The sequence below is a fragment of the Hippocampus guttulatus genome, chromosome 19 (assembly GCF_054856545.1).
Source record: "Hippocampus guttulatus isolate MCC_2025c chromosome 19, RoL_Hgut_1.0, whole genome shotgun sequence".
NCBI classification, from domain to species: Eukaryota; Metazoa; Chordata; class Actinopteri; order Syngnathiformes; family Syngnathidae; genus Hippocampus; species Hippocampus guttulatus.
The window spans coordinates 6,053,717-6,079,252 of record NC_141279.1 but is presented as its reverse complement, the minus strand read 5'-3'; the positions used below and the strand labels follow the sequence as shown (position 1 = coordinate 6,079,252).

At 46.2% G+C, this 25,536-nt stretch overlaps 1 protein-coding gene across 13 annotated transcripts in view; it reads right to left on the bottom strand.

The window, feature by feature from the left end:
• LOC147189826 (ankyrin-3-like) overlaps positions 1 to 25,536 on the bottom strand; it is a 56,188-nt gene extending 30,652 nt beyond the window's left edge. For 5 of the 13 annotated variants that reach the window (XM_086099539.1, XM_086099550.1, XM_086099541.1 and 2 more), the window contains exons 1-23: positions 14,207 to 14,763; positions 8,480 to 8,581; positions 8,207 to 8,305; positions 8,012 to 8,110; positions 7,583 to 7,681; positions 7,197 to 7,382; positions 6,959 to 6,982; positions 6,124 to 6,222; positions 5,730 to 5,828; positions 5,546 to 5,644; positions 5,263 to 5,460; positions 4,538 to 4,636; positions 3,945 to 4,043; positions 2,971 to 3,069; positions 2,685 to 2,882; positions 2,323 to 2,421; positions 2,138 to 2,236; positions 1,421 to 1,618; positions 1,220 to 1,318; positions 942 to 1,040; positions 737 to 835; positions 313 to 408; positions 49 to 121 (exon numbers count right to left, since the gene is read on the bottom strand). In XM_086099539.1, the coding sequence (XP_085955665.1) occupies positions 49 to 121; positions 313 to 408; positions 737 to 835; positions 942 to 1,040; positions 1,220 to 1,318; positions 1,421 to 1,618; positions 2,138 to 2,236; positions 2,323 to 2,421; positions 2,685 to 2,882; positions 2,971 to 3,069; positions 3,945 to 4,043; positions 4,538 to 4,636; positions 5,263 to 5,460; positions 5,546 to 5,644; positions 5,730 to 5,828; positions 6,124 to 6,222; positions 6,959 to 6,982; positions 7,197 to 7,382; positions 7,583 to 7,681; positions 8,012 to 8,110; positions 8,207 to 8,305; positions 8,480 to 8,581; positions 14,207 to 14,329 (2,584 nt within the window). In that variant the 5' untranslated portion in view covers positions 14,330 to 14,763. Of the gene's footprint in view, positions 1 to 48; positions 122 to 312; positions 409 to 736; positions 836 to 941; positions 1,041 to 1,219; positions 1,319 to 1,420; positions 1,619 to 2,137; positions 2,237 to 2,322; positions 2,422 to 2,684; positions 2,883 to 2,970; positions 3,070 to 3,944; positions 4,044 to 4,537; positions 4,637 to 5,262; positions 5,461 to 5,545; positions 5,645 to 5,729; positions 5,829 to 6,123; positions 6,223 to 6,958; positions 6,983 to 7,196; positions 7,383 to 7,582; positions 7,682 to 8,011; positions 8,111 to 8,206; positions 8,306 to 8,479; positions 8,582 to 9,360; positions 9,657 to 9,772; positions 9,877 to 10,913; positions 11,966 to 14,206; positions 14,764 to 19,387; positions 19,627 to 24,776; positions 24,962 to 25,343 lie in introns of those variants that run through there. The other 8 variants (XM_086099546.1, XM_086099543.1, XM_086099542.1 and 5 more) reach the window with 8 other exon arrangements.

Here is a 25,536-nt window from a genome sequence, read left to right as displayed (position 1 = left end):
AGAAATACTGCCTGGGTTAAGTTCGATAAGCAATACAAAGCGCCCTACCGTCGTCGTCCGACATGTCCAGCACCTCGTTCATGGTCTCGGGAACGTTCATCTTGTGCTTCTCCGTGACCGTCTGTGCAAACGACACAAAAAGATTCTCGACGTCAAGATGGGCGTGACCACGTTGCCCTTATCGGAACAAAATAGTCAATTATCAACTTCAAAACGTGCAAAGGCTCAGAGAGAGAGAAAAGGAGCTGCTGGACAGTCGTGGAAATGGACACAGTCCCCATTGCATTTGTCCATATGCTTCAGCCAACGTACCTGCGTGGTCATTGTCTCCTCTGTGACCACCTTGAGCGTGTCCACTACAGAGATGTAACCCAGCCTCTTGGCGATGGACAGAGCGCTGTTTCCATTCTGCATAGGAAGCAAAAGAATATGACACACCAAGTCCCTCCTCCCGGTTACCTCGACGAAGAAAGTTTATTATCGGTTCCTTTGGCACACTGAAAATCTTCATGGGCCACCGGATGGGTTCACCAGGCCATCAAAAATAAAGTAAGAAAAAGAAATACCACAAAACTTACACACACAAAAAAAAGTTCTACTTTTAACTCATTCAGTACCAGCCAATTCTGGACCAAGTCTGAAAGGACGTATAAAAACGTCATTGGGAGTGAATGAGTTAAAGAAAGAAATAAACACATTTATTAAAGAATGAATTTGTGAATTAAGACCGCGGTACCGTGGTGAGCTCATTGGGCGAGGCTCCGTGATGCAGCAGCAGATTGATAATGTGCGTGTGTCCCTGCTGGGCGGCCTGATGAAGAGCAGTGTAGCCGTTCTGTGGGACACCGAAGAAAAAAAAAAATACATTCGTCGCACAGTGCGGTGGAAGAATATCATGAAATAAAAGTCCATCTAGGCCGCCAGACAGTCAGATGAATTACCTTGGTTTTAGCGTTGACCTTGGCCTGGTTTTTCAGCAGGAAGTGGACCATCTTCACGTTGCCGTAGTGACAGGCCACATGAAGAGGAGTGTAACCCGACTGAGGACGAAGAGGAAAAAACTTTTATGACATTGTCATTCAAATACAAATGACAAAGCGTGCCAGAGACTTAAATCATGATGCTAAAAAATGATTTTTTTTTTAAAAATCTCATTTGAGTATTAAAGTGAATGTGCATGCTTGCGTTTGTCAAGTTAAAGACAGTTCATGGGGGTCACCTTGGTCTCGGGGTCTATGGTGGCTCCATGGTTGACCAAAACCTCAGCCACGTTGACTTTATCCTCCTGGGCAGCCAGATGGAGCGGGGTCAAGCCGTACTAAACATCAATGGCACAAAAGGAGGACTCCGGCGAATGAATTCAAACTAAAACACCCTTTTTTTTTCTTCTTCTTTTCTTTGTATGTTCTTTAAGTTGCACCTTGTTGCCCGCGTTGACCGAAGCGTCCCGTGCCAGCAGCAGCGTCACGACGTCCACGTTGCCCTCCTGCGCGGCCAGATGCAGCGGGGTGATGCCCTGCCGCGTCACGCTGTTGGTGGATGCGCCGTATTCCAGCAGCGTGGTGGCGATCTCCAACTGGTTCTTCTTGGAAGCGATGTGCAGCGGCGTGTAGCCGTTCTGGAGCGCAAGCGTACTATTTCAACATGAATTCTTTATCAGCATTTTTTTCCCCAGCGTTCATAGTTCAAAGTCCATCGTCTGTGACATACACTGGTGGCACTCACAATTTGGCTGCGAACAGAGAGGAGTTAGTTTTATTCACTAGCTTAGCGGCTATTCTGGTCCATGACAACAACAGGCAAATGCAAATTTGTTTCTAATTTAAATAAAAATGACGATAAGCTGTTCAGAAAAAGGATGGACGGCATCCATCCAGTGACCGCTTTTCCTTAGATTCCATATTTAAATGTCAGTTAAACACTCTTACTTCGAGGTTTGATATTTTCCCCGCAGACCCTGTAGATTGAACAGTACAAAATGTGTTCCAAAGGGAATTTGGGATCTGTTTTTTTTTTTTCAAATCTGGACCAAAATGTAACGTTCTCGGATTTGAGCTGATCGCACCCATCCACAAAACGGCTTTTAACATCTTCTCCAACTTTGCACTTGGTGAAAGAAATGAAGAGAGGCTCTCACCTTGGCTGCTGCATGCGGTGAGGCTCCTTGCTTGAGCAACAATAGCGCCACCTTCTGGTTATCGTAGTGTGCAGCAACATGCAGTGGAGTTAGTCCACTCTGGACACACCGGCAAACAAACGTACAGTGTTAGGTGGCGGTTAGGGCTCAATCGCGACTCCTGGAGGGGGCAAAAGGGGCGTCACCTTGCCAGCGGCGTCTGGCGCAGCGTTTTTTTGCAGCAACAGGTTGGCCACTTCCAACTTGCCGTACTTGGCCGCAACGTGCAGCGGCGTGAAGCCCTTCTGCAAAGACGCAAGAGGAGCCAAACTGGTTACTTTATTTCATGACATGAGGGAGTCCAAAATATTTTTTAGATGGATATATGTATAAACTTTTAAAAAAGCAATATTCAAACAGAAGTTAAAATAGATCATATAAAATGTACATACACCATCTCACAAAATAAAATAAAACAAATATCTAAAATCGAAATCAATACAACTGCAAAATCGATCTAATTGAATTGCATCAGCGGCAGTGAGTGTCGCATGCTTGCGATGTTCACCTTGGTAGTGATACCCAAACTGGATCCCCGGTCCAGCAGCGTTGCCGCCACTTCTCGGTGACCCTCCCGCGCGGCCAGATGAAGAGGCGTGTACCCGGAACTGGTCGTGGTGTCGGGCGATGCCCCGCTGGCGAGCAGCTGTTGGACGATGTCCTGCTTGCCCAGACGACTGGAGATGTGCAGCGGCGTCTGCTCATCCTGCCCGTATCAATAAAATAATTAAAAAAACACGCCAATGGAGTCAAGTGACGACATTGTACAGAGAAGACGCACGCACACACATTACCTTGGCCTTGGCATCAACTCGCGCGCCATTCTGGACCAAATATCGCACCACATTGGATTGTCCCGCCCTTGCAGCCATGTGAAGTGCAGTCTCCCCTCTCTGGAACACACACACACACACACACACACACACACACACACACACACACACACACACACACACACACACACACACACACACACACACAAGCAAATACAAAAAAACACAAACACAAAGAGGTTTGAGGTGCAACTATGCCCTAAATAAAATACTACTTTATTCAGATGCTAACTCTCCGCCTAAATTTTCCAAATAGACACAAGGGTGGGAGAAATGAAGCGCTCCCATTTTTTTTTGTGCACGCCCGAATGACGTCCCATAACACCGGTCGCCGCGGTAACCCGGCCACAGACACGGCGTGGGCGAGCAAATGCTTGAGGTTGATGAGCTAACTGTGCAGTGCTTTATTCCCGCCCGTTCTGGTTGTTCACTAAAGCCCACTCCTGCCCCCCCCCCCTCGATTTCTCACCCCATCCTGCCCTCCCCTCCTGGCACGACAACTCCAACAGGAAATTTACGGTGGTAGCTTGCCTGGATTGGATGGAAACACGTGGAATTCATCTAATAAAGGGGTGCGTTTCAACACGCGTGCACTGCACCGTTTCTCAAGGTGAAAATGTAACATTTCAAGCATTTTACAGCTGAGCCAGAAAAATGATACATTTTTTCCTGAGGATCTTACTAAAACTATTCGCTTAGAAATGGAGAAAGCAGAGTGCTAAACTTCTCAAGATGATTGCAGAGACTGGTCTGAATTGCTCCCGGCAGTGGTGGAAGTTGAACAGCTGATTAGCTGGCAAAGGCTAACTGCCCAAACGTAAGTGTCCAGCAAAAGATCATCATTTGCAAAATATGAAATCTAAAATGAGAGTATAAATGAACGAGCTATTTAATTCGATTCCCAAGGATGTTAATGCTCTCTTTTTCTTACTCACCACGTTGCTGGTGTTGGGCGAGGCGCCGTGGTTGATGAGCTGGTGGACGATGTTTTCATGTCCCATGAACGCCGCGACGTGGATGGGAGTCAGGCCCGACTTGGGGGTGGGGCGGGGACACAAAATTGACATGATTTCAATCGGAAATGTAATCTTTGCACTGCAAAAGTATTGGGGCACATTTGATTGATACAGGAAGTGGAAAAGTGAAGAAAATGTGGAGCTCCGTCCTCTGTTCAGGTCTGAGGGTGGTTTAACGCTTTACAAAGAAAAAAAGAAAAAAATCATGTGCAACACACCAATTTGCTGATTGTCATGTCAAATTTTAACACAAATAATTAATTTGTTTTTAAACCCAGTGTGTGCACTACAAATAAGTTGTAGTTCACCCCAAAGGTGTTCTTGCACACCACAACCCAAAGCCCACATTTACGGCCTCTCATTTTGTCCCATGTAAAGAGCAAAGGAAACCGTTCCCATAAATTTGCAAGCCTACAACTGACCACAATGGCTTTGTTCCAAGCCCCAGTTTGTTCATTCAGCGTTGCGCGCCGCTACTTTTCTCCCATACGCTGTGTGGGTGTGCGACATACCTCGGTGACGGCCTGTATGGAAGCGCCGTGCTTCATCAAGAGCTCCATCACCTTGACTCGGTTCTTCTTGCAGGCGATGTGCAGCGGCGTGAAACCATTCTAGAAGCAGACGCAGGACGCGCTTCAAACAAGAGGATCCGGGAACAGAACGGCTGCTGGAACTTTGGATGGAAAAATCCACACTGGACTTTTTTCTTCCCTCGACGGAGAGCGCGCGTGGAAAGAATTCACTCTGAATGAAAAGAGTTTGCGCTCTCGTCTCTCCTTCCTGCTTCAAGTTGCTCAATGCGATGACTTCACACCACTCCCCCCCCCCCCCCCCTTTCTTGACTCTGGACCCTGCCAGGCTCTTTAACCACACCCTGACATCTCCCGTTACACAACCAGCACAGCTGTCTCGCTCTGGGACAGCAGCTGAGGACGCAACATCTCTGAGGGTAGCATTTGAGATGCATTAAGTCAAGTCCACAAGAATGTAGGATGGGGTAAATTAATCAATTTCATTGATGACAATGACTTGTCAGGATAATTTTCGTCATGGATTATTTTTTTTAGAGGCTTCTATTGCACAGCCTATTTACACTAACATGGCTGTGAACAGAAAGGAGAGTCAAAAGCAACACAAAGCCAATCAAGTTACCAGTGTAGCAAGTAAGGTAAGAATAAGTAAATGGCGGACTTCATGAAAAAAAAAAAAAAAAAAGAATAATAATCTGCCTCCTCACCAGAGCCTTGGCATTGGGATTGGCCTTTTTGTCCACGATGACCTTGGCCACCTTGTAGTGACCGCAGTGGGCGGCGACGTGAAGCGCCGTCAAGTAGTCGTTGGTCACGTCGTCCACCGGCGCGTCGTGGTGCAGCAGCAGCTGCACGCAGTTGAGATGGTCGCCTTGCGTCGCCATGTGGAGCGGCGACAGACCGTTCTGGGCGGGCCGGCGTGGACAAAAGGTGTTAGAATGAAGAGCGTTAAAGCGTGATGCGGCGCGTCGCTCTGAGGCGTAAAGCTACCTTGGTCTTGGAGAGAATGGGAGCCCCTCGGCTGAGCAACATCTCCACCACCTGCTCGTGGCCGCTCCGGGCTCCGCAGTGCAGCGGCGTCAGACCGTCCTGAGGCATTGAACGCACCAGTCAAGTCGACATATGCAGGAGCGGGGGGGGGGGGGGGGGCGTTAGCGTATGTATGCGCGCAGACCTTGGTGCGTGCGTCTATCTTGGCTCCTCGCTCCACCAGGAGGCGCACCATGTTGCCGTTCCCGCGCTTGGAGGCCACGTGCAGTGGCGTGATGTCATTCTGGACGCAAAAGAAATTCATGTAAAATACATCCATTTATCCATTTTTTTTCCCACAAGAGTCCTGGGGAGGGGGGGGGGGGGGGTACAACCAGGACTGATGATCTGTTAGCGACGTTCGGTTTGTAACTTGCTCTCCAATCATGATGATAGCAATCGATTTTAGCTTATATATTATAGAAACCGATTCTACATGCAGTGCGTGCGACACGTGTCCTTCTGCCGGGTGACACAGACAGCCGGCACATACTTGCGTCACAAGCACACGCACGCAGACGGGCGTCGCGCAAACTAACCCGCGCCTTGAAGTCGACGGCGGCGCCTCTGTTGAGCAGCAGGGTGGCCACGTTGATGTTGCCGTAGTGAGCGGCGATGTGGAGGGGCGTGAAGCCGCTCTGAGATGCGGAAAAGACAAACAAAACAGAGACCGTTAAAATGATGCGGCAAGGTTTTTCCTGCGAGACGATGGGAGGCAAAGCTGCGGCGACTCAGGAACGAGTGTTGTTGAACAGAATAAAGCGCATGGGCTGCTGTCAAATGAATAGCATGCGGATACGAGAACACCAGAGCGGTTTTTAGTTGTTGGTAACAGCAGAAGATACAATAAGGGATTAAATCATAAATATACTCATGCAGGCAGGAGAGCATGCATCTGACACAAACACTACATCTACATCAAAAACATCATCTCGAAATGTCACAGGAGCGAAAGAGGATTCTTTCCGGTCCACAAAGCATCCATCCAAACATCTCTGGGCTATATTCTCGCCCACAAGGGTGCAAAATACCCTTTGTTAAATACGCGGGCTGCCGTGTCGTGTCTGCGGAATTACAAACGCCCGGTCGAACGCGCCTCCGCGCAGGTTGAGACCTGAATTGCGCTGGTCACGAAAATAGAACTCCTCATGTTAACTTGCTGACCCCCGCACATCCATTTTGTACGCATAAAATACAGTCGACACACCAAATGTAAATGAGATGTGAGGCTTCAGGTGCACTAAAAGTGAGGCAGCAAAAACCTTTCATGCTAGCATTGAGTGGCCATGCTAGCAGCGCGAAGGCTTTGCAGTGAAACCATGGGGGAGAGGAAGAGGAGGAGAGAGGAAGAGCAGAGCAAGAGAATATGTGTACCTCTGTTGTTCTATTCACCATCATCTAGAAACAGAAGGTCAAAGAGGGACGGGGGTGAGAAAGAATTTGGGGCGGTTAGAGTACCACGACAACAGCGACACCATGGCGGCACCAAGCGACACGATGGGTACGCATTCCGTGAAATGACTTCAAAGGGGACCGGACGCACGACTGGACTCCTTGTCAACAGATGCTAAAATAAACACCCCTGGCGAGACGGCGTCTTCCATTCGCCTACCTTGGACTCCACGTCGGCGTTGTGGTCACTCTGCAGGAGGAGGGCGGCGGCCTTGGTGTCGTCCTTCCTGGCGGCAATGTGCAGCGCCGGGAGGCGTACCTTGCCCTTGGTGTCGTTCTCCAGGAGCAGTGACACCACCTGGTCGTGGCCCTGCTGCAGCGCCACCGCCAGCGGCGTGAAGCCGTCCTGCGCGAACAGCCAGAGAAACGATGGCGTTTGGACTTGGTCCTTACCAATTAAACTAAAGAAACAAACATGGGTGGCTATTGTATAAATAGACGTTTTATTTCATCTATTTACACGACATCCATTTGCAGGTCTACTTTTCTAATAACTCGTCTTTCTTTATTTGAGTCGTTTAATATGTGTGTTCATTCAACGGTCACCTCTGTAGCGATGCTCTGACTGGAGCCGTGTTCCAGCAAGTAGTGCACCACGTCCAGGTGATTCTCCTGCGCCGCCATGTACAGGGGCGTGAAGCCATTCTGGAAATAAATACCGCACAAAAGGGATGCATTTGTTACGTGAAGTCAAAATGTGTGCTTTGAAAGTTCTCCGTGTCGATTACGAAACACCGCCATGGCATATCCTCCTTATCATACACACTCTCGATACACACACTGTCACCTCTGGACATAGCTTACACCTGATAAGACAAGCGTGTGCATGTGCACGTACGTGTGTGTGTGTCGGTGTGTGTGTAGATCAATTTGAATGCATTTGATTCATTGGTTAAGTCCTTCAATTAAATTGTGAATAAGACATTAGGATGCTTTTAAATTAGTTTCTATTTTATTGTTTTCTCTCCAGTTTACCTGCGACTGTGCATTGATGTTGGCGTGGTGTGTGACCAACTCCTTCACCACTTCCATCTGGCCGGCCAGAGATGCAATGTGCAGCGCCGTGTTGCCTTTCTGTGCCGGGGGGTGCATTAGAACAATGTTTGGAAATGTGCATGCCCGCATGGCTAAGCGCCGTTTTCTAATTGATGCTGTGAGAATGTGACACACCTTGGTGGCGGCATCCACGTTGGCGCCCTGCTGAAGGAGCTCGGCCACCACCTCCACGTGGCCCTCCTTGGATGCCAAGTGCAAAGCATTGAGGCCATTCTGTGGACACGTGGACACACACACTCTTTTGAATTTTGCTGGTTTGTGACCGATCCGCACTTACAATGAGCCGATTTCGACAAAGAAAAAAAAGGGGTGGAAGAAAAAAAAAAAAAAAGAAATAATACTTTAGAAAAAAATTCAGGGCACTCAAATTGTGTTTTAAAAACGTACCTGATTACAAATGTTGATATCCACTCCATTCTTCAAGTAGTCCAACGCCTTCTCTAAGTTGCCGGCGCGCGCTGCTCGTAGATAACAAGCATTCACATCCGTCTGGAAAAGAAAAAATAATAATAATTATAATCACATACCATAATATGAAAAAATGCTGACAGATTTGTATTGTTGGAAAAATGGTGCCAGGTATTGCTGGGGGGGGGGGGAGTTCGTTTAAAAAAAAAAGGCTTTTTTCCAAGAGAAGCAGGATTTTTTTTTAATTCAAATATGAAATTTTGCTTTGTGAAAAATAAAAATATATATTTTAAAGCCATATGACCTTGTCCTTTCTTTTATATATAACAGTAGTGCTAACTTCTGTTTGTACAATTAAACATGCACGGGTTTAGCTGATCAACACAAACGCTCAACAAGGTGACTCTGATACGAATACGACATGACCCGCTTGACCTTTTACATGCCAACCAGAAGCCTTCCGATGAAACTTGAAATACGCCAAGAATGCAACCTTGGTTCTTTCGACAAACATTCCAATGAGACACGTGCCAGCAAAAGAAGCATCACAAACATGTTTACACTTCACAAATGTTAAAAAAATAATAATTTAAAAAAGACAACACCCCAACCCGCAAAAAATAAAATAAAATAAAATGAACCAGGAAGTCTCATTTGGGTTTGAGGTGACCTTTTTAGTGTCAATTTACAATGTTTTTCAAATTCCGCCACAGAAGCAATAGTTTCACTGAGCAACATGAACTTCGGTGGGCAAGTCCATCATGAGTGGACCCACAAAAAACTGACACAAAAATTCTGCCATTTCATTTCATTTTCAGGTTGACGTTGCGATTTTAAGGTCAATTCCTTCAAAGACAAACCTGTCTGTCCTATTGCTTCTTCCTGATTTCCACCAAACTTGAACTGCGGATAGCAGGACAGATGAGCAACACCAAGTTGTGAAAAATCCCCATTTACGTCATCGCCTGTGGGTTAAGCATGGCGGCCAAGTTTACAGTTTGTCTTTGTACCCTTCGCTAAGCTGCCTTCCAAGGTCAGGTGTTTACCTCCATGTGCGTCGGCGTGCGCCCAAAACACAAACACATTCTCCTCATCATCACGATGGGGGATGGACGCAGGTTCAAGGCTGCAGCGAGGCAGCGCCGGCGCACCACTGCAGAGCACCATGACCCCCCCCCCCACCTCACAAAACGACCCCAAAGAATCATATAAATCCTCGACTACTATCAGGAGGATCCATCTCCCGCTCCCACCCTAAGATGGGGGACTTACCACGGGACAGTCAGCCGCCTCCTCCACGGCCATGTTGAGCCTCAGCCTGCGGCAGAGAGTGTGAAACCTGAGCGCTGGTTGCTACTAGCTAGCACTACCACTGACTGAGGAAGAGAGAGGGAGAGAGTGGTCGAGAGAGATAGGGGCATTATGTCAAAGCTAAAAATACCTGGCATGCAGTGAGAAAGTCCAGAACACGGCGGGGTCCTCGTGGGGGTTTAGACGGAAGAGTTCCGGTGCTAAGCTCAACGAGTGATGCAAAACAGTGCACGCGTGTCTGTGTGTTTGTCATGCTTGTGGGTGCAGAGAAACCGTGAATGACTTACAAATGTCATACAGCCATTCGTTTTCAATAACGATTAACCTCATTAGGGTCACAGAGGGGAGAGCTGCAGCCTACCCCAGTTGACACTGGGCAAAATTCTGGGTACACACTGCACCGGTTGCATATAGAGACAAACAGGCAACTACACTCACATTGACACCTATAGACAATTTAGGGTGTTCAATAAACCTGATATGCAGATTTTTTTTGTTGAACTTTTTTCAAGAAATCATTTTTTTAGGGGGTGGCTTCCATCGTTTCAAAGTGGATCCTGGCTGACGTCCGAGTAACTTCTCCCGACTCTTGTGCTGACTATTTTTCAAGAAGGAGACGAGCGACTTCAGTAATTGCTAACAAACTGACAAATCAGTGCAATTATTTGCACACTGTATTTCATAAGACAAAAACAGATGTTGTCAAGCTTGCTGAACATTCACCCATTAACTCATTCAGTACCAGCCAATTCTGGACCAAGTCTGAAAAGACGTTTAAAAACGTCTTTGGGAGTGAATGAGTTAAGAGAAAACATCATAAAAACGTTTTGACGGCACGTATCCGCTGCCAAGCGGAAAATATATTTACCTTACCTCACCTGTACAACTCGATACGTGTTACTCTTTGGCAACAGATGGATGGACCAACATTTTTTTTTTGTTACATGGCACACAACTAAAACCAAATAATTTTTTTTCCCCTTAGTAAAATTCCTTCATATTCCATCTCCAAAACTTGACAAACAGTGTGATCCATCCTAATTTGGGGAAACTTCCTTCTTAAAGCGACAGCGTTTGCCAAACGGTGTCCGGTATGACTCACCATATCTGGAGCAGACATCTGCTGCCTCCGCACGCTTCTTTGGATACTGCCACAACCAAAATCACCCTCGCCAAAGACCACCTTGCCGTTGGGTATGCAAAGAGCCAGACGGCCCCATATAAAGGCCCCATCTCGTTTGGTTCAGAAGGAAAATGTGGCGCTTGGCTCACCCGACTCTCATAGTCCAAAATAGCGCAGACAGACACAACTAAACCAACGGCGGCAGACGAGGCTTTGAGTGCAGAGAGATTAGCGGGATTTATAAGGTTCCTTCAGGTATTAAAGCAGCAAAACACTTTCTAGGAGACAAACGAGTGAACTTGGCATTCAACCATTACTCCAGTGCGGGTGTTAGCATTGTTCTCGCAGGAATTAAAGAGTCCCAAGAGGCTGGGATGTTAGCTTCGTTTTAAACCACCACTCTTGTGAATCTTTGGGCAAATTCTTGCAGGGAAGGAAAAAGTCTCATGACGCAAGCAAGTTCGTTTAGCCTTTAACCAAAAACGAGTTGGGGCCGACAATCAAATATCAAACGTGTTCAATATTCACAGCCAAAAATCTTCGTGCAGAAAGCAGACCGCTTGAGTTATGAGGCTAGCAAGTTAGCGCAGTTTATTTCATTGAAAACGACAAGCTGCAATAACAAGCAGGCTGTTCAACTAAGATTTTGGGATGGCTCAAAACAACACACACGCCTAATGAGCCATCCTCCAGTATTTTCCGATAATCAACTAGGAAAGAGCAAGAGGGACCGGTTGCCATGGAAACAAATGTCCTCAAATTTGCTGCGGAAAGGTTGCAGAACTTTCTGGTGTTTTTAATTGGTGTCATTATAAATGCAGTGTGCGGGCTACTTCTTCAGAGGCAACTGTAGTGGCCAAACAGCATCAATTCCAACTTGGACGGAAAACAAATTACACCATGTTCAGTGTACAATACATTGATTTGAAATGCAAACATCGCTCCTGCTGTACGCAGTGAGCAATAAAATGGATGAAATGCCGCTTTAATGTGATGAAATCATCATAGGTGGGAATAGGATCAAAAGCGGCGTGTGTGTGTGTGTGTGTGTGTGTGTGTGCGCGCGCGTGTGTGTTTTGTCCTGCCTCTGACTGCTTGTAAAAAGGTGCAATCTGATTGGCCAGCTGGCTACTGCAGTCCCGGCTCTTCAGATTCAGATGGAGGAGGATAAAAAAAACAAAAAAAAAACAGACACACACGCATGGCGTCCATACAAACATACACCTCCTTTCTTTTGCACAGCGGCATCCAACAGCAGACAACCCTCCAGCGTGTGTCTGAGTGGTTCATATCCATGATGCTTCGCTGCATTCCCAGCGGGCGGCCATGTTTACCAGTCCAGACAGCAGCATCAGCCCCTCCCACCTCCAATAAGGGGAGCACTCATAGAACTATCATAGCAAAGAGGGAGCGGGGTTAGCATCCGCTGCTGCGGTGGCGGCGTGGGTTGAAATCCGAAGAAGAGCAGTCGAACATGAATAAATAAACACAAGTAGCACACTGACTTGACAGGAACATGTGCGGTGCACAAAGCCAGCTAACACGGAAACTCAACACTCCAACAATGCTAAATAGGACAACAAAAAGGGACACAAAATAGGCCGGGTCGAGAAATCAATTCATTGAAGTTCTTTTTGTCAACACAATTTTATTTAGTAGCTTCTGTCGTTACGAACGGCTGCTTTGTTGTTGTGCGCCGCTTGCACAAACGACATGACTGTGAACGGAGAGAAGCCAATTTACAAAAGTAGAGTCAGTGTTGTCAAGTAGGCGGTTTGGTTGTTATATTTAGAGAAAGTAAAAAAAAAAAAAAAAAGTATTGTTATATCTCATTTTCATTTGTCTTCTATTGACCCTCCGTTGTTTGTGTTCCTTTTCCCAGCAATAGCTTCAATCTGCTCAATCAGAGTTTCGAACCTGAAATTGGAACAATTCATGAACTTCTGCATCCTGCTCCGAGCGCCGCTGCCTGATTATCCTGTGCAAAGATTTACATGCTGACGAGCTTTCTCGATCGACTCCCATCGCTTCTCCCGCCATGTACCGTCACTCCTCTCTCCTCCTCCCTCTAATGGAAGCGTTCCATAATTCATGCCGCTGCTCCTGAAGAGACCGTCGGCTTGCGGAGGATCACGCGGCTTTGCTCACATCAACACAAAAAACATGCAAACGTGCAAAAGATGACGCAACGGTGCTGGAAGAGGTTTCAGGCGACAACCGCTCTGCTACGAGGCTACCGTGCTGTCGCAGGGACACTGCTTGCTTATTGAAAGGAGGATAACGATTTTTATTCTTTTCTCTAAGGGCATTTATGGACCAATTTTTGGCGTGAGTTATTGAAAGAAAAAAATCAAATAAAATTAAGTATCATTTCATTTGAAGTCATGGTCAAGTTTTAAAAATGTGTAGTTTTGGAAAATATTTTTCATGAAAATAATGGTGACAAAACCGCAGTGCAACTGATATGCAGCATGCAAAAACAAAAACAAACAACAACAAAAAACAGTAAATGAGCCATTGGGAGGAGACAGTGAGGATCATTTTTCCAGCACAGTGCTAAGAAGCAAAACATCTTGCTAGCATTTTCCTTGTGTCAATAACAACAAAAAAAAGTTGTTTGCACACACAAATATAGAAAGAGAAGAATAAGCAAACACGCTTTCGCGCTAGCGTTTTCCTTGCACGAGACCCAAAAGAATGCCCCGAGAAAAACAGAAAGTCTCCGTAACAAAAAGGTGGGAAATGAAGGGTGGCGCCACACAGTCACAAAAAGGCATGAACACACACACACACACACTCGAAAACAACAAATCAATTGAAATGTTGACGCTCGAGCAAATGATCATGTATGATTTGTCCATCCAACTGTATTGATCACCTCACGGATGTTTTGTAACTTGACGTCGCCCTTTGCGTGCGCACTGGCTGAAAAACTCACACTGACGACACGCGCGGCGAACCGCAAGGGTGTGACTGCTGACAGCTAAAAACACACGAGTCTTGTGCGCAGACACACTTTTGGCATCCAAAGTCCATCGCTGAGGGATGACAGAAAGCAATCAGATGGAGGCAAATACGCTGGAACCGCATCTGCTCATTGCATTTCTCTGATTTGCTGAATTAGCAACGGAGGACAAGACCAGAAGCAAAATATTAATAGCAGCCAAACTGCCGAAAATACCACCCTGTCCTCTTTCCCTCATCCATTTTTTTAAGTCTCCCAAAGGACCGAGCACAACACGCGCCCGCCTCCATCTTCCTCCCTTTTCTACCTTTTTCTTCACATCGCCTCGCGTCCGCTTCCTGGCCCGCTTGCGCTCCTTCTCCCGCTCTTCCTCTGCCGCCACAAGGTTCTCGTCCGCCTTCTTCTTCAGCTGCGAGGCGGCATGCGCCATGCCGTCTGCCGCTTAATCCGCACAGGTGGGCGACAACGGAGGTGCGCTGGGGTGGGGATGGAGCTTCACCTCCCGCTCCTGATGATCTCCCTTTTTGTTTTGTTTTTTGGCGTCGGAGGTGGATGTCACACCTCCTCCTGGTCGTCAATTAGCTTTTGCGCTCGAGGTCGGGATGTTCCCCTGGAGATCCTGCTCAAATACGTCCTTCATTCCCCTCCTCTAGAAATCAAATAAATAATAAAAATCATCTCCTGGTGGCACGGTCCTCTTGTAAAAACATCCCAAGTGGAGGTCCACACATCTGCAGAGAAGCTCAGGGAGCATCCCGCGCTGAACGGGAGGGGGAGGGGGGGTGCAGACTGGTTCTCGACGCCCCCCCCGGAAGCACCCGAGCGCGACACGAGCCATCCGCTCCGCCGCGTCTCGATGGGACGTATGGGCGGGATGGGAACGGCGGCGGGAAAAAGGTTGAGCTCGAGAGCGGGAGGTGGGAAGAAAGGAGGGGAGAGGCTTGGGGTTGGGGATGTTGAAGGGAGGAGGGGGGGGGGATCAAGAAGAACCTCTGCTTGGTAACATCTGACACTTCATGAGTGGGAATACAGTACAATAGGGGATATATTTCTGGCAAAAGAGCAGGTTGGATAGAAGCGCGAGTGTCATGATGACAGCGGTTACGAAATGTCTTGTACCTCCCTCAAGGTCAAATTGGAGCACTTCAACATCAAGAAGCGCTTCAATTACAAGCCTTCGCTGCACTGCACAATAAGACTGAGATATAGCCCTGAAATAAAATCCCCCCCCACCCCCAAAATGCAATTTTCACAGATTTTTTTTTCCCCCCTTTACCTATAGAAAAAGCAAATCACAATCTCAAATCCTGGTCGTCCTGCCTCATAAAAACGAGCCACTGCTCAGCCAGTCCCCCTCTACTGCGAGGTGACGGGGGTCTTAAAATTGAGTCCAATCACAAGTTGAGTACTGAGAAAGGATTTTGACCAATTCAGCAACTCTTTCCAAAAAGCAGATCTGTAAATATGGTGCATGCAGTTGATACATCAACTAAGAGTAATGTAGCAGAGCCTGTTACAAAGCAAATTGCAAATGTGCTCACCCCCCAAACTCTGGGGTCAGTGCAGAGTACGGATCTTGCCACCGCAACAACTAGGAGTGGAGCCAGTCCGGCCAACCACAAGACAATAACAAACTGTAGGCTTCAATGTTCTAAATGTTTGTATTTTGTCACGACTACAAGGAGGAGAATGAACATAAATCTTATCGTGTTGTTTTCGATAAAAGCTTTGTCATGTTGGAGAGAAAAAAATGTATACAGCTAGCCTTGTTGCAGACAAAAAAAAAAAAGGTTGGTTGTAATGGACTTTCTGGCCACCTGAGAGCGGCATTGCATTCAAAACAAAAAGGAGCTCCAGCTTGGTTTCCCTTGCCGTGTTGAATAGACCCTGCCAAGCTCTCCAACTGATTTTACTTTGGAAATTGAAGTGTTTTTGAAAGCAAATAATGCTTATTAAGGTGTTGATCCAAATTAATGATTGTTCAAACCTGGCAGAGGTCTGCGTTGTTTTATAGTAGCTGACAAATCCTCAAAAGTATCTATTCTGCCAGCATCTGGTCGCAGAGTTGGGCAAAATATGACCAAAAATATACCTTGCCTCATTCTTCAATCTAGGCCACGAGCATTATTACATCATCAAACGTCCACTCCGCATCCAACCTGACGCACTTTACTGCAAATGGACATTTCAAATCAGATCAAGGAAAAACGCAATTTGTCCCAGCGAGTGTTTGGAGACGCGGATGCAAGCAGTAAGGGATCACATTAAAACAAAACGGAAGCTTCCGGGACTGGCGGCTAAAAGCAATTGTTGTCGACAAGTTTGTGCGTCTGTCTATCTATCGGTGTGTGCGTCTGTCTGGAGGTGGGCTTCTCCTGCCGGCCAACCCTGCCAGCCGTCTCCCTGGCAACCGTTTACACAGCTACAAAAATAGCACTCGCTCCGAGTGCAGAGTATCCCTTCGCCGTATGGAGCCGACCGCATCACGCCCACCTTCACACCTCGCGTCCTTCCACGAGGACACATAGATCCCCTTTCATGGTGAATTCCTAGCGGGCAAAAACAAAACAATTAAAAAAAAAAAAGAAGAGGGAAAAAAATGCATCCGTTTTCCAGGCTAGTTTACCTTGCGTAGGTCTTAACAAGTGCGCACAAGTGCCATTGAAGATGGGGATGATGTGTAATTACGCCGGATTGTAACCGCACACTTTTATCTCTTTGACTTGTGACAACAAATCTGCACCCTTGCCTGCCTTTCCGAGCGCTAATCTCCATGGAATCATAACCCCTGCGTGACATGATGAAGGTTAATTAGACATGAACTTTTCCTTTATAGATGCTGATAGCTCATCATAATCCAGGCAATATAAATGGCCTGGTTGAACTCAGCCGGGCATGCACACACACACACACAAAAAAAAAAAAAAAACGACACCTTGGCAGGTTGTCATGACAACGCAACATGGAAGGAGGGAAGGGCCTATGGCGGTTGGCAAGACGATGAGGAGGTGACGGGAGGGAAATACAAAGGCTGCCCGGGCATCCCTTTGCCGCATTAATGTCACAAATGCGACCGTTTTGAATTGTGAAGAATGATGTCTCCCTTCAACGGTTCTCATTTAATGAATAATCTAATTAATGAGTCGGATTTTCTGGCGGAGGCAGACGGGAAGTGAGCGCACTGGAGCAAGATGAAGGCCGTAAGAGGAGCAGACGAGCGTCAGACAAACACGAGGGGGAAACGGAGATGGCTGCCTATAATTCCCTGAAAGCGCTGACATCACCCTTGGCACACTCCCGTCGCCATGGCTACCAAGGTCCATTAGCCTATTCGTGTAACTGTCAAGACACCTTCTTGATTCCGCTCTCGCTCTCTCCGAGTTCCACGGCCGGACCGCCAGTTAGCCACGTGCGACGACAGAAGGCCATTTCTATGACAAATGGGCAAGAAAATTTCTTTTTAAGGCCTTAGATAGCGTACGGTATATTTTTGTGGTCATGGAATGACTTGACCCTGGTAGAAGGACACATGCAGGCATGCCAACATGGCGCTAACATGATAACTATCTCAGCTAGCCGGCCTGGGGTGTGAAATGTTTCTCCAAATTGCAGCAGAGAAGATTATACGATCATATCAACTTCTTGTTAATTAACGCGCACCAAAGCCGTTCCGAGGAGTTGCTGAGCGAGGCGACCCAGCGACACGTTTGGAACGCACACACTGGAAGAGTAGAAGAAGAAGAAAAGGTGTTGGCTTAACGAGCCAACAGGGGCTTCGTTCTGTTCCCAGGAAGTGTGGAAGGATCCCAGCCAAGCGTCCTGCTCAGCACAAAAACAATATGTTGGCACGCCGGCGGGAACGCTCACCCGCCGGAATATCAGCCGCTCGCTTCTGCTGCGAGCTGCTTAGCCAGCGACATGACTTTTAAGGAAGACGACGACGTGTAGGAATGCTGAATGATCAGCAAGATACATTTCGGTGAAGATGAATTCAAGGGATTTGGCCAAGCTGGACATAAAATGTTGTTTCCACAAAAATCCAATTTCTGATTTTCATTGATTTTTGTCATTAATGACAGAGACTATCCAAATGACAGAAGCAGCTCAAAAATGGATTTCATGAGCTCAGAAGCATAAGAATACGAAACGTGCAATGTAAAGGATGTTTGATATCACATCACAAGGGCACATGACTCTTCAATCTTTGGTACCGACCGATACCAAGAAACGATACCGCCAGTACTGTTGAACATGGATATGTGAGAAATAAAAACCACATGCGTGGATGATTTCAAATAACGCGTGGTGAGCGGATGCATGACATGGAAGGTTTGTGGGATGGAAAGGGCCGAACGTGGGCAGCCATCTTACATAAGCCGGTGAAGTCCACGTTTGCGCGTGTGAATCAAGCATTTGGAGAGCGCGCATACACAAGATGACCGCCTCCCTCATTCAAGTCGAGCTCGCCTGTCAACAAAGCACGCGGCTTAAAAAAAATGTCTACAAAAAAAAAATGTGAATAGCCTCACGTTTTGAAACGCAGGTATTATTAGCATGTTTTTGTTTGCTGGACACGTGGATATTTTTGTCAACAACAATTGTCATGTTCAAGTTTCACGCAAATTTTGCTTTTCAAATAAAAATTGACAGATTTTGTCGACAAGATGATAATTTTATATCTGCATCCAGATTATGCGTTTATATCTGGTTTAGCTCGGCGCTTCGAGTGACAATTACCATTTTTGTTTCGCCTTCACGTTTCGACACCGAATTTCTGATGCATTTCAGTTAGCATCAATAGCTTAAAACTGCACGATCATCGATACACAACAGGCTGGTCGGACACCGGTTGACGCGTTTGTCAACGGCAATAAATCACCATTTTTAATTTGGGAAATGTGAAAAAGGTTTGTTTAGCTATGAGCCGCGCAGGTTGTCTGTGTGTGTGCGCACGCCCGTGTGTGTGTGTGTGTGTGTGTGTGTCGGAGAGAGCTGACTCAACGAAAAGCTACAGAACAACCATTCTTGGCCAGCTGCCTTTTCCTCCATTCCAATTATTTTAAAAGAACTGATTGGACTCAGCGGCCTCATCTGGTCGTAGCATCACAAAATGTTTAAACAATGTCATATGGCGTCATGTCATCTCGCTGTCATCAGAGGCCAAGTGGACACCCCATGATGGGGTGGGGGGGCGGGGGGGTTGCATCAACAGGCTGCAACAGCCGCACGAGCTGAACACACCCCGTCAGCTAACACACACATGCACGCGCACACACACACACGCGTAAATAGGAGGATGTCAATCGAGGTGAGTCATACTCTTACTTTTGCGCTTCGAAACAGGTTTCAAGGTTTTGTTTTTTTTTTAAAGGAGGTATTTGGGGAAACAAAAATGTCTATCACCAATAATGCTCCGAAAAAAATACAAACATACAAAAGACACGCAAAAGAGTGACATTCCAGCAAAAAAAAGTGAATCTCATTCTACCTTCTTTCCTTTCTTCTTGCGAGGAGCCGACTTGCCCGCCGCTTTTTCCCGAACGTCCTCGCTCATGGCGCCCGCCGCGATGGTCCCCAGGGGCCCTTTGTTTACATCCAAAAAAAACACCCCCACCCCAAAAACCAAAAAAACAAGGGGTTCTAATCCAGCATGGATGAGTACAAAGACGTGTATGTGTGTGAGTGTGAGTGTGTGCGTGATGCTGACACACACACACATAACCAGCCAACCAGGCGGACTGACTGGACTGGGCGGAACCAGGAGCGACGCCTTCTCGCTCTTTCTCTCGGCGCGTCTCTCTCGCACACACACACACACACACACACACACACACACACACACACACACACACACACACACACACACACACACACACACACACACTCCACAAGTGGGAGTGAAGTAGCAACAAGCTGCAGCAGGTCATTGTTAATTTTTTTTGGTGTTTTTCTGACAAAAAGTGAGCGAGGAAAGGTTCCACTCTTAGGTCGGTTCCTTTTGCTTGATTAGGCGGAGTTGATGGATGAAGCAGATTGAAGCGCACGCGTTGGCCATGACCTGGAGCGGCGCTACTGACTCACCGCCAACCGGTTTGCTGCCTCGGGAACAGCAAGACATCCGCACGTTCCGCTCATTGCTGAGCATTGTGAACACTACATGCTGGCATGGAAATGGGAGCTCAGAACATTCTCTTTAATTGATATGTGATTAATTTTGCGTTCCCCCTCCCATTATTTTAACAATTTTTTTGAGTAATATTGGTGTTTATTTGGTCTCCTTAGACAAATGATTTTTCTGATTTTCCTCATAGATATTTATTCACATTTTTTGTACTTTTTCCAGATTTTTAAAAAATAAACTATTAGTCATAAATTATTATGAACTAATGAACATTTCAAATTTTGTTCTGTATATTTTGAGCATTATTGCTTGGCGCTTGTGTTAGACTGCAAGTGTGACTAATTTTTGGAATTGCCACTTTTTGGGATGAGACTGTTTTTTTTTTGTCTCATGCTTTTGCATTTTTTCCTCATATTTTTACTTTCTAGACTCATATTTATTTTGTAAAATGTTATTATATTGTCTAATATTTTTAATTTGATTTGTGTATTTTTTCTTTAATGCGCCTTTCTGCCAAATATTTTTGCATTTTGTATTTCCCAATACATTCTCATTTTTTGGATTATTATTTTTTTGTTTCATCTAAAATATTTGTTTATTTTATCATGTGTTAATCAAATATTTGGGTGTGATTTTTATCAAGCATTTTTGTCCACATTTTAAAAATAATGTTAATATTTTGCATTGCTTGACACGATCGAATTGAAGAAGTGCACCTAATCCTAAGGGTGACCGTGACCATTTGGCTCATTCTAATCATGATTTGACATTTTCATACTGCCTCATCCCCCTCGACAACACAAACCTGCTTGATTGCACGCCCAACTACAACAGAAGCCAGTCTGACACCTAGTGGCCATGTCCTGACAGGGCAACAACAATTCCCTTCAAAATACACCAAATAGCTCATAATCATGCAAGACTTGTCCGAGCCTGCTTTACGATGCTTGAATATCATCATCCTATGTGACATTGAATTCAACACAATCCAAACGCAACGACAACGCAAGCGCTGTGCGTTTGAGCACAGGTAACACAATACTTTTATGACAACAGTCGGCCATAAAAGCCTTTATGGGGGAAACCGGGAGTGGCTTTACACACGCGCGCAGCACACATACGAGTCTTTAAGTGCTACACGACAGGGCAGTCAGAACTGGCGTGTGGTCGCAGCGACAAATGGGTTTGTAAGTGCTAGCGTGTGGCTAACGCATTCGAGCACTGTCTGTCGTCTCGGGGCCCGCTTCTTTTCAGACCGATACCAGTGCTAGTATTGAAGAATGATGACTTTCTTCTCCATTTGCACAGAGCCTGCGCTTGTATCCGACGGTGTAATCAACACCATCCTTCCATTAATCGGGCGGCGGCAAAAGGGCAAATGGTGATTCAATCGCAGTACAAAAATAAAAGGTCCTTTATAGAAAGTGAGCCAGAAACACAGTCCGCTTTTAAGGGCTTCCATTCGGTCTGCAGAGAACAAGAGTGATTCTTTACGACATCCAAATCTCTGCCAGGAACTCTCAGTGTGTGTGTGTGTGTGTGTGTGTGTGTGTAGCCTGAAGCCACTGCCCATCTCAAAGCATCAACTGTCAAACATTCAGCGTGCAAGCCCACCAAGAGAAACAGGAAGCGGGCATCATCTAGCACCCTCATCACTTATTCCACGCATGGGAGTACGTGATGGCGTCCATTTTGTGATCATATCTGGCAAAAGACGACGTTTCAGGGTCACAAGTGCATAAATAGCGGAACCGGCCGCAGGGCCGGCTTTGACATGGATATTAATGCGTGCAAATGAGCCATTAGCAGCCATTCGGAAAGGGCAAAACAATCATTGAGGTGAATAATTGGGCGCTGAGAAATTGCCGACAGTTGCATGGAATTGACAGCTGTGTGAGTGCAGTACTTGGATGCAAACAGCAGAGGTGGTGTTGGGCCACTCAACTAGCTCGCTGACGAAAGAAGGAGAAAAAACATGCCAGCCTGGCAAAGGAGCCTTTAGCAGATGCTCGGGTAGGGCATAACGATCAATTAATCGATTAACTGATCATGAAGAATTTTGAGTCCAGAATGATGTTAGAAATGTTCATAAAAATGATTACTATACTTCAGTACTTAAGGCTGAATTAAGTGACCAATCGGGTTTTTCTTTCTCTCAAATGAATTTCTCAACCGAGTCAAAACGGCCATCCTGATCATCCGTTGAACCGCCGAGAATCTAATTACAGGCCAAGAGGGCGCTTATCAATTCTGATGTTGGCAAAACATAAACAAATTAAAGTCGGCGGTGCCTGACGAGCAGCACAAACGAGATATTGTCCTTTGAGGCGTCCATTAGTGGGAATTAATGGACTTCTTCGGAGGCAACCGGCTGCCCAGCTGGCGCTCGCCCTTAATGGACACCTCGGCAGACGTCTTCCTATTGCATAGCTGATAAGGGGAGCCTTCACATACGTGTTTTTGTGCAACAAAAACATGCTAACAATGCTATGTTTTGGTCACAGGGGACACCATTCGTCCTTTTGATGACATTGCAAATTCCCACAGGTCGGGAAAACAACAACAAATATTTTGGAGTGCGTTGATGCGAGTCTAAATGTGTTTTCGATTGAGTCCTAATGGCTACGCAACACGACTGCAATGGCCATGGAAACAACAACAACAATTCCATCACCATGGAAACCACACAAATTATAAAAAATAAAAAAAAACAGGAAGAGGCAAACGGCTCCTTGTTGAGGATTCCCTCGGCCCTGAAGTGACTCCTTAGCCAAAATGCCACAGCGGGAGGAAAGGTTACCGTGGAAGAAAAGAAACTCATTTATGCGACAGAGGAGGAATCCCATGCGCACGTGCAGCGCGCACGCTCACCAAGAGAGATAAAGCAGACACACAAACATGAGTCACAGAGAGACTTTCCATGTTTTACAATCCGTCTTTGTCTCTAAACAAACGGTCTCACATTCGAACAGGGTTTCAACCTGGCGATTGGACAGAGCATGGGTTTTGCTCGCTTTTCTGCTGTATTTTATGGATCTGCTAGCATCGGATGGCGGTTAATTTTTATTAAATCTGCAGAACTTCAAAAGGAAGCCCCCCCCCCCGTCCTTAAATTCAACGAAAGAGGAAGTGTTGGAAGAACTTGAAACTGAAATAATTTCGTTTTTTGGAAAGTTTGACAAGCTGTCATCAATGCTGTTCAAATAAGATTCTAGTTCACAAATTCTGTCTGAAATCCGTACACGAAACCAAATTTTTATTTATCGCACACAGTTTGATCAGCTTGTCAGTCATCTTGTTAGGCAGCCCCATTGTTAGTACACTGAGGACAATTAACCCCGTTGTCTGGTGACGTTAGCGCGCCAGAGCTGAGCTGGTATTTACTGGTTCCATGACAATAGCCGGCACGGCGAGGCACTCGCCGCCGCCGCCAACGAAGCGACGTGCTGAATCAGCGCAACCAGACTTTTCTCCTCACAATGAAGGGCGGGCGACGGTGAATAGCTCCCCGCGACGTAAATCCAAACACAACGGCCGGATCTTTTGTGCGCACGCTCGCGAGTTTTCGTGCTGCTTGTCAACAAGCGGTGTGAAGGCTCAGCGTTTAGAAAGCCAAGAAATGAGAGCACACGAGTCGTTTCCGGCGTACATATCATCCCAAAAGGGCTAGGCAATAACTTTCATGATTTATTTGATGCGATATCATGAGGCCAAGCATCACTGTATTGGGTATTGAGACACAGGTGAAGCCGTCTGGTATTTGCAGCCATTAGCGCTATAGCAAGTGCCTTGAACGAGCTGTGGTCAACCATTAATCCGCATACTTGTACGACAGCGTATAAAAGTCAGCACTCTTCCCTGACCCTGACACACAAAGGCAAACGCAGTAACCTTAATGGCAATGTCTCTATGTACACAAGACACTTTTACCACCGAGTGCCATGACACCTGCAGGTGAAGAAAAGTGAAGAAAACGAGTTGTTTGAAGCAAAACGGCTGCCCCTCTTCTGAGAAGACATTGTAACATTGCTTCTACTTCATCCCAAAATGACTCTTCCATAAAAATAAAAATAAAAATCATCCAAGCATGCCTTGGTGCACCGAGAACACAACTGGGAACTTCGCCAAACTGTTCCCACAAAATGAGACGCTTACTAGTACCCAAAAAATGAATTAAAATGATTAACACGGCCAAAGGACTCCAGTTCAACATGTGTCTCATTACTTTTGTCTACATAGCCCACGTGTTGGTCCAGAAAAATACAGTACTTTCAAGTCCGATACCGAGTCCTCAAGGCTAAACATTATTGGTATCAAAGCTTCCTGTTCTAGGCAGTTTCAGAAGATGAAGCAGGATTTGCGTGTTAGCATTGTTCGAACAAAGAAGGTTAATGATACAGTCAGTGCGGGCAGAATGACACCTAAAACAATGAACATTGACTCCATTTAACAAGATATGAACACACGCACACACACACAGTTAGGAAACAGCGTCGTGAACACTTACAGAATTGCACATGCACAAGTATTTTTTTACCAATGTTCGATTGACTTTACAAAATACATCCAAGTCATTCCAAATAAGGCCAATCTTGCAACGGGGCACTGTTGTCTTTACACATTGCCTCAGAGCGAACAAAATGAGCTGCTTTTGGATATACATTGTTAAATTTGCATCTTTCAGGCAGCACGCCAAGTGGAGTTTCAATGTTCTCATGCTTATATGTGTGTTGTTGTTTTGTTTTTTTTAGCTTACCTCCCACATTTTTATGTTCATTGAGGATTCTAATCTCAGTTGGCCGGAGTAGAGTGCAGACGGTTGTCTGTCTACATGTATACATGTGAGTGGCAGGTGACCAGCTCATGCAGTAACCCGCTTCTCGCCTCAAGTGACTTTGGTGACTCAAGTCAGCCCACCCGTGACCCCATTGAGGGCAAGTGCTGCAAAAAACAAATGGATAGTGGAGGGGTTATTTTAAACTGTACTATTTAATTTTTCCTCTTACGTTTCTATTGCGTGTGGTTTCTGCGGCAAGGGACCAAATCAACTCATGTCATAAACACAATAAGTGGACATGTTTCAAGACATGATAATTAGATTGAGCAATTACGCTTAATGGCTGCTCCTCCCGGTTCGAGAGCATTCTGACATCGACTAATTCATGCCATGTGCAGACTGCAAGCTCCTGAAGACTTCATTCAAACCATTTAAATGTTTGTTGACGGTCAAACTACAACATACAAATGACTTTTCTTTTTAAAGTTTTTGTAGCCAATATTCGCTGGATAATTATGAGACCGAAGAAGGGGGCCGGCTCCGTACCTGTAGACGGCGGACACCTGTGGCGGAAGAAGCCATTTGGGTTCACAGGTGACTCCACTCCTCGGACGATTCCACCACAAAAAAATCCACTTAACTCCGAAAAAGATCCACCGCCGGTAACGAGGGAAGAGGAGGTACGCCCGTCTGCAGGGGCGCGGCTGGCCGGCGGAGAGTTTGAGCGTGAGTGGGTCGG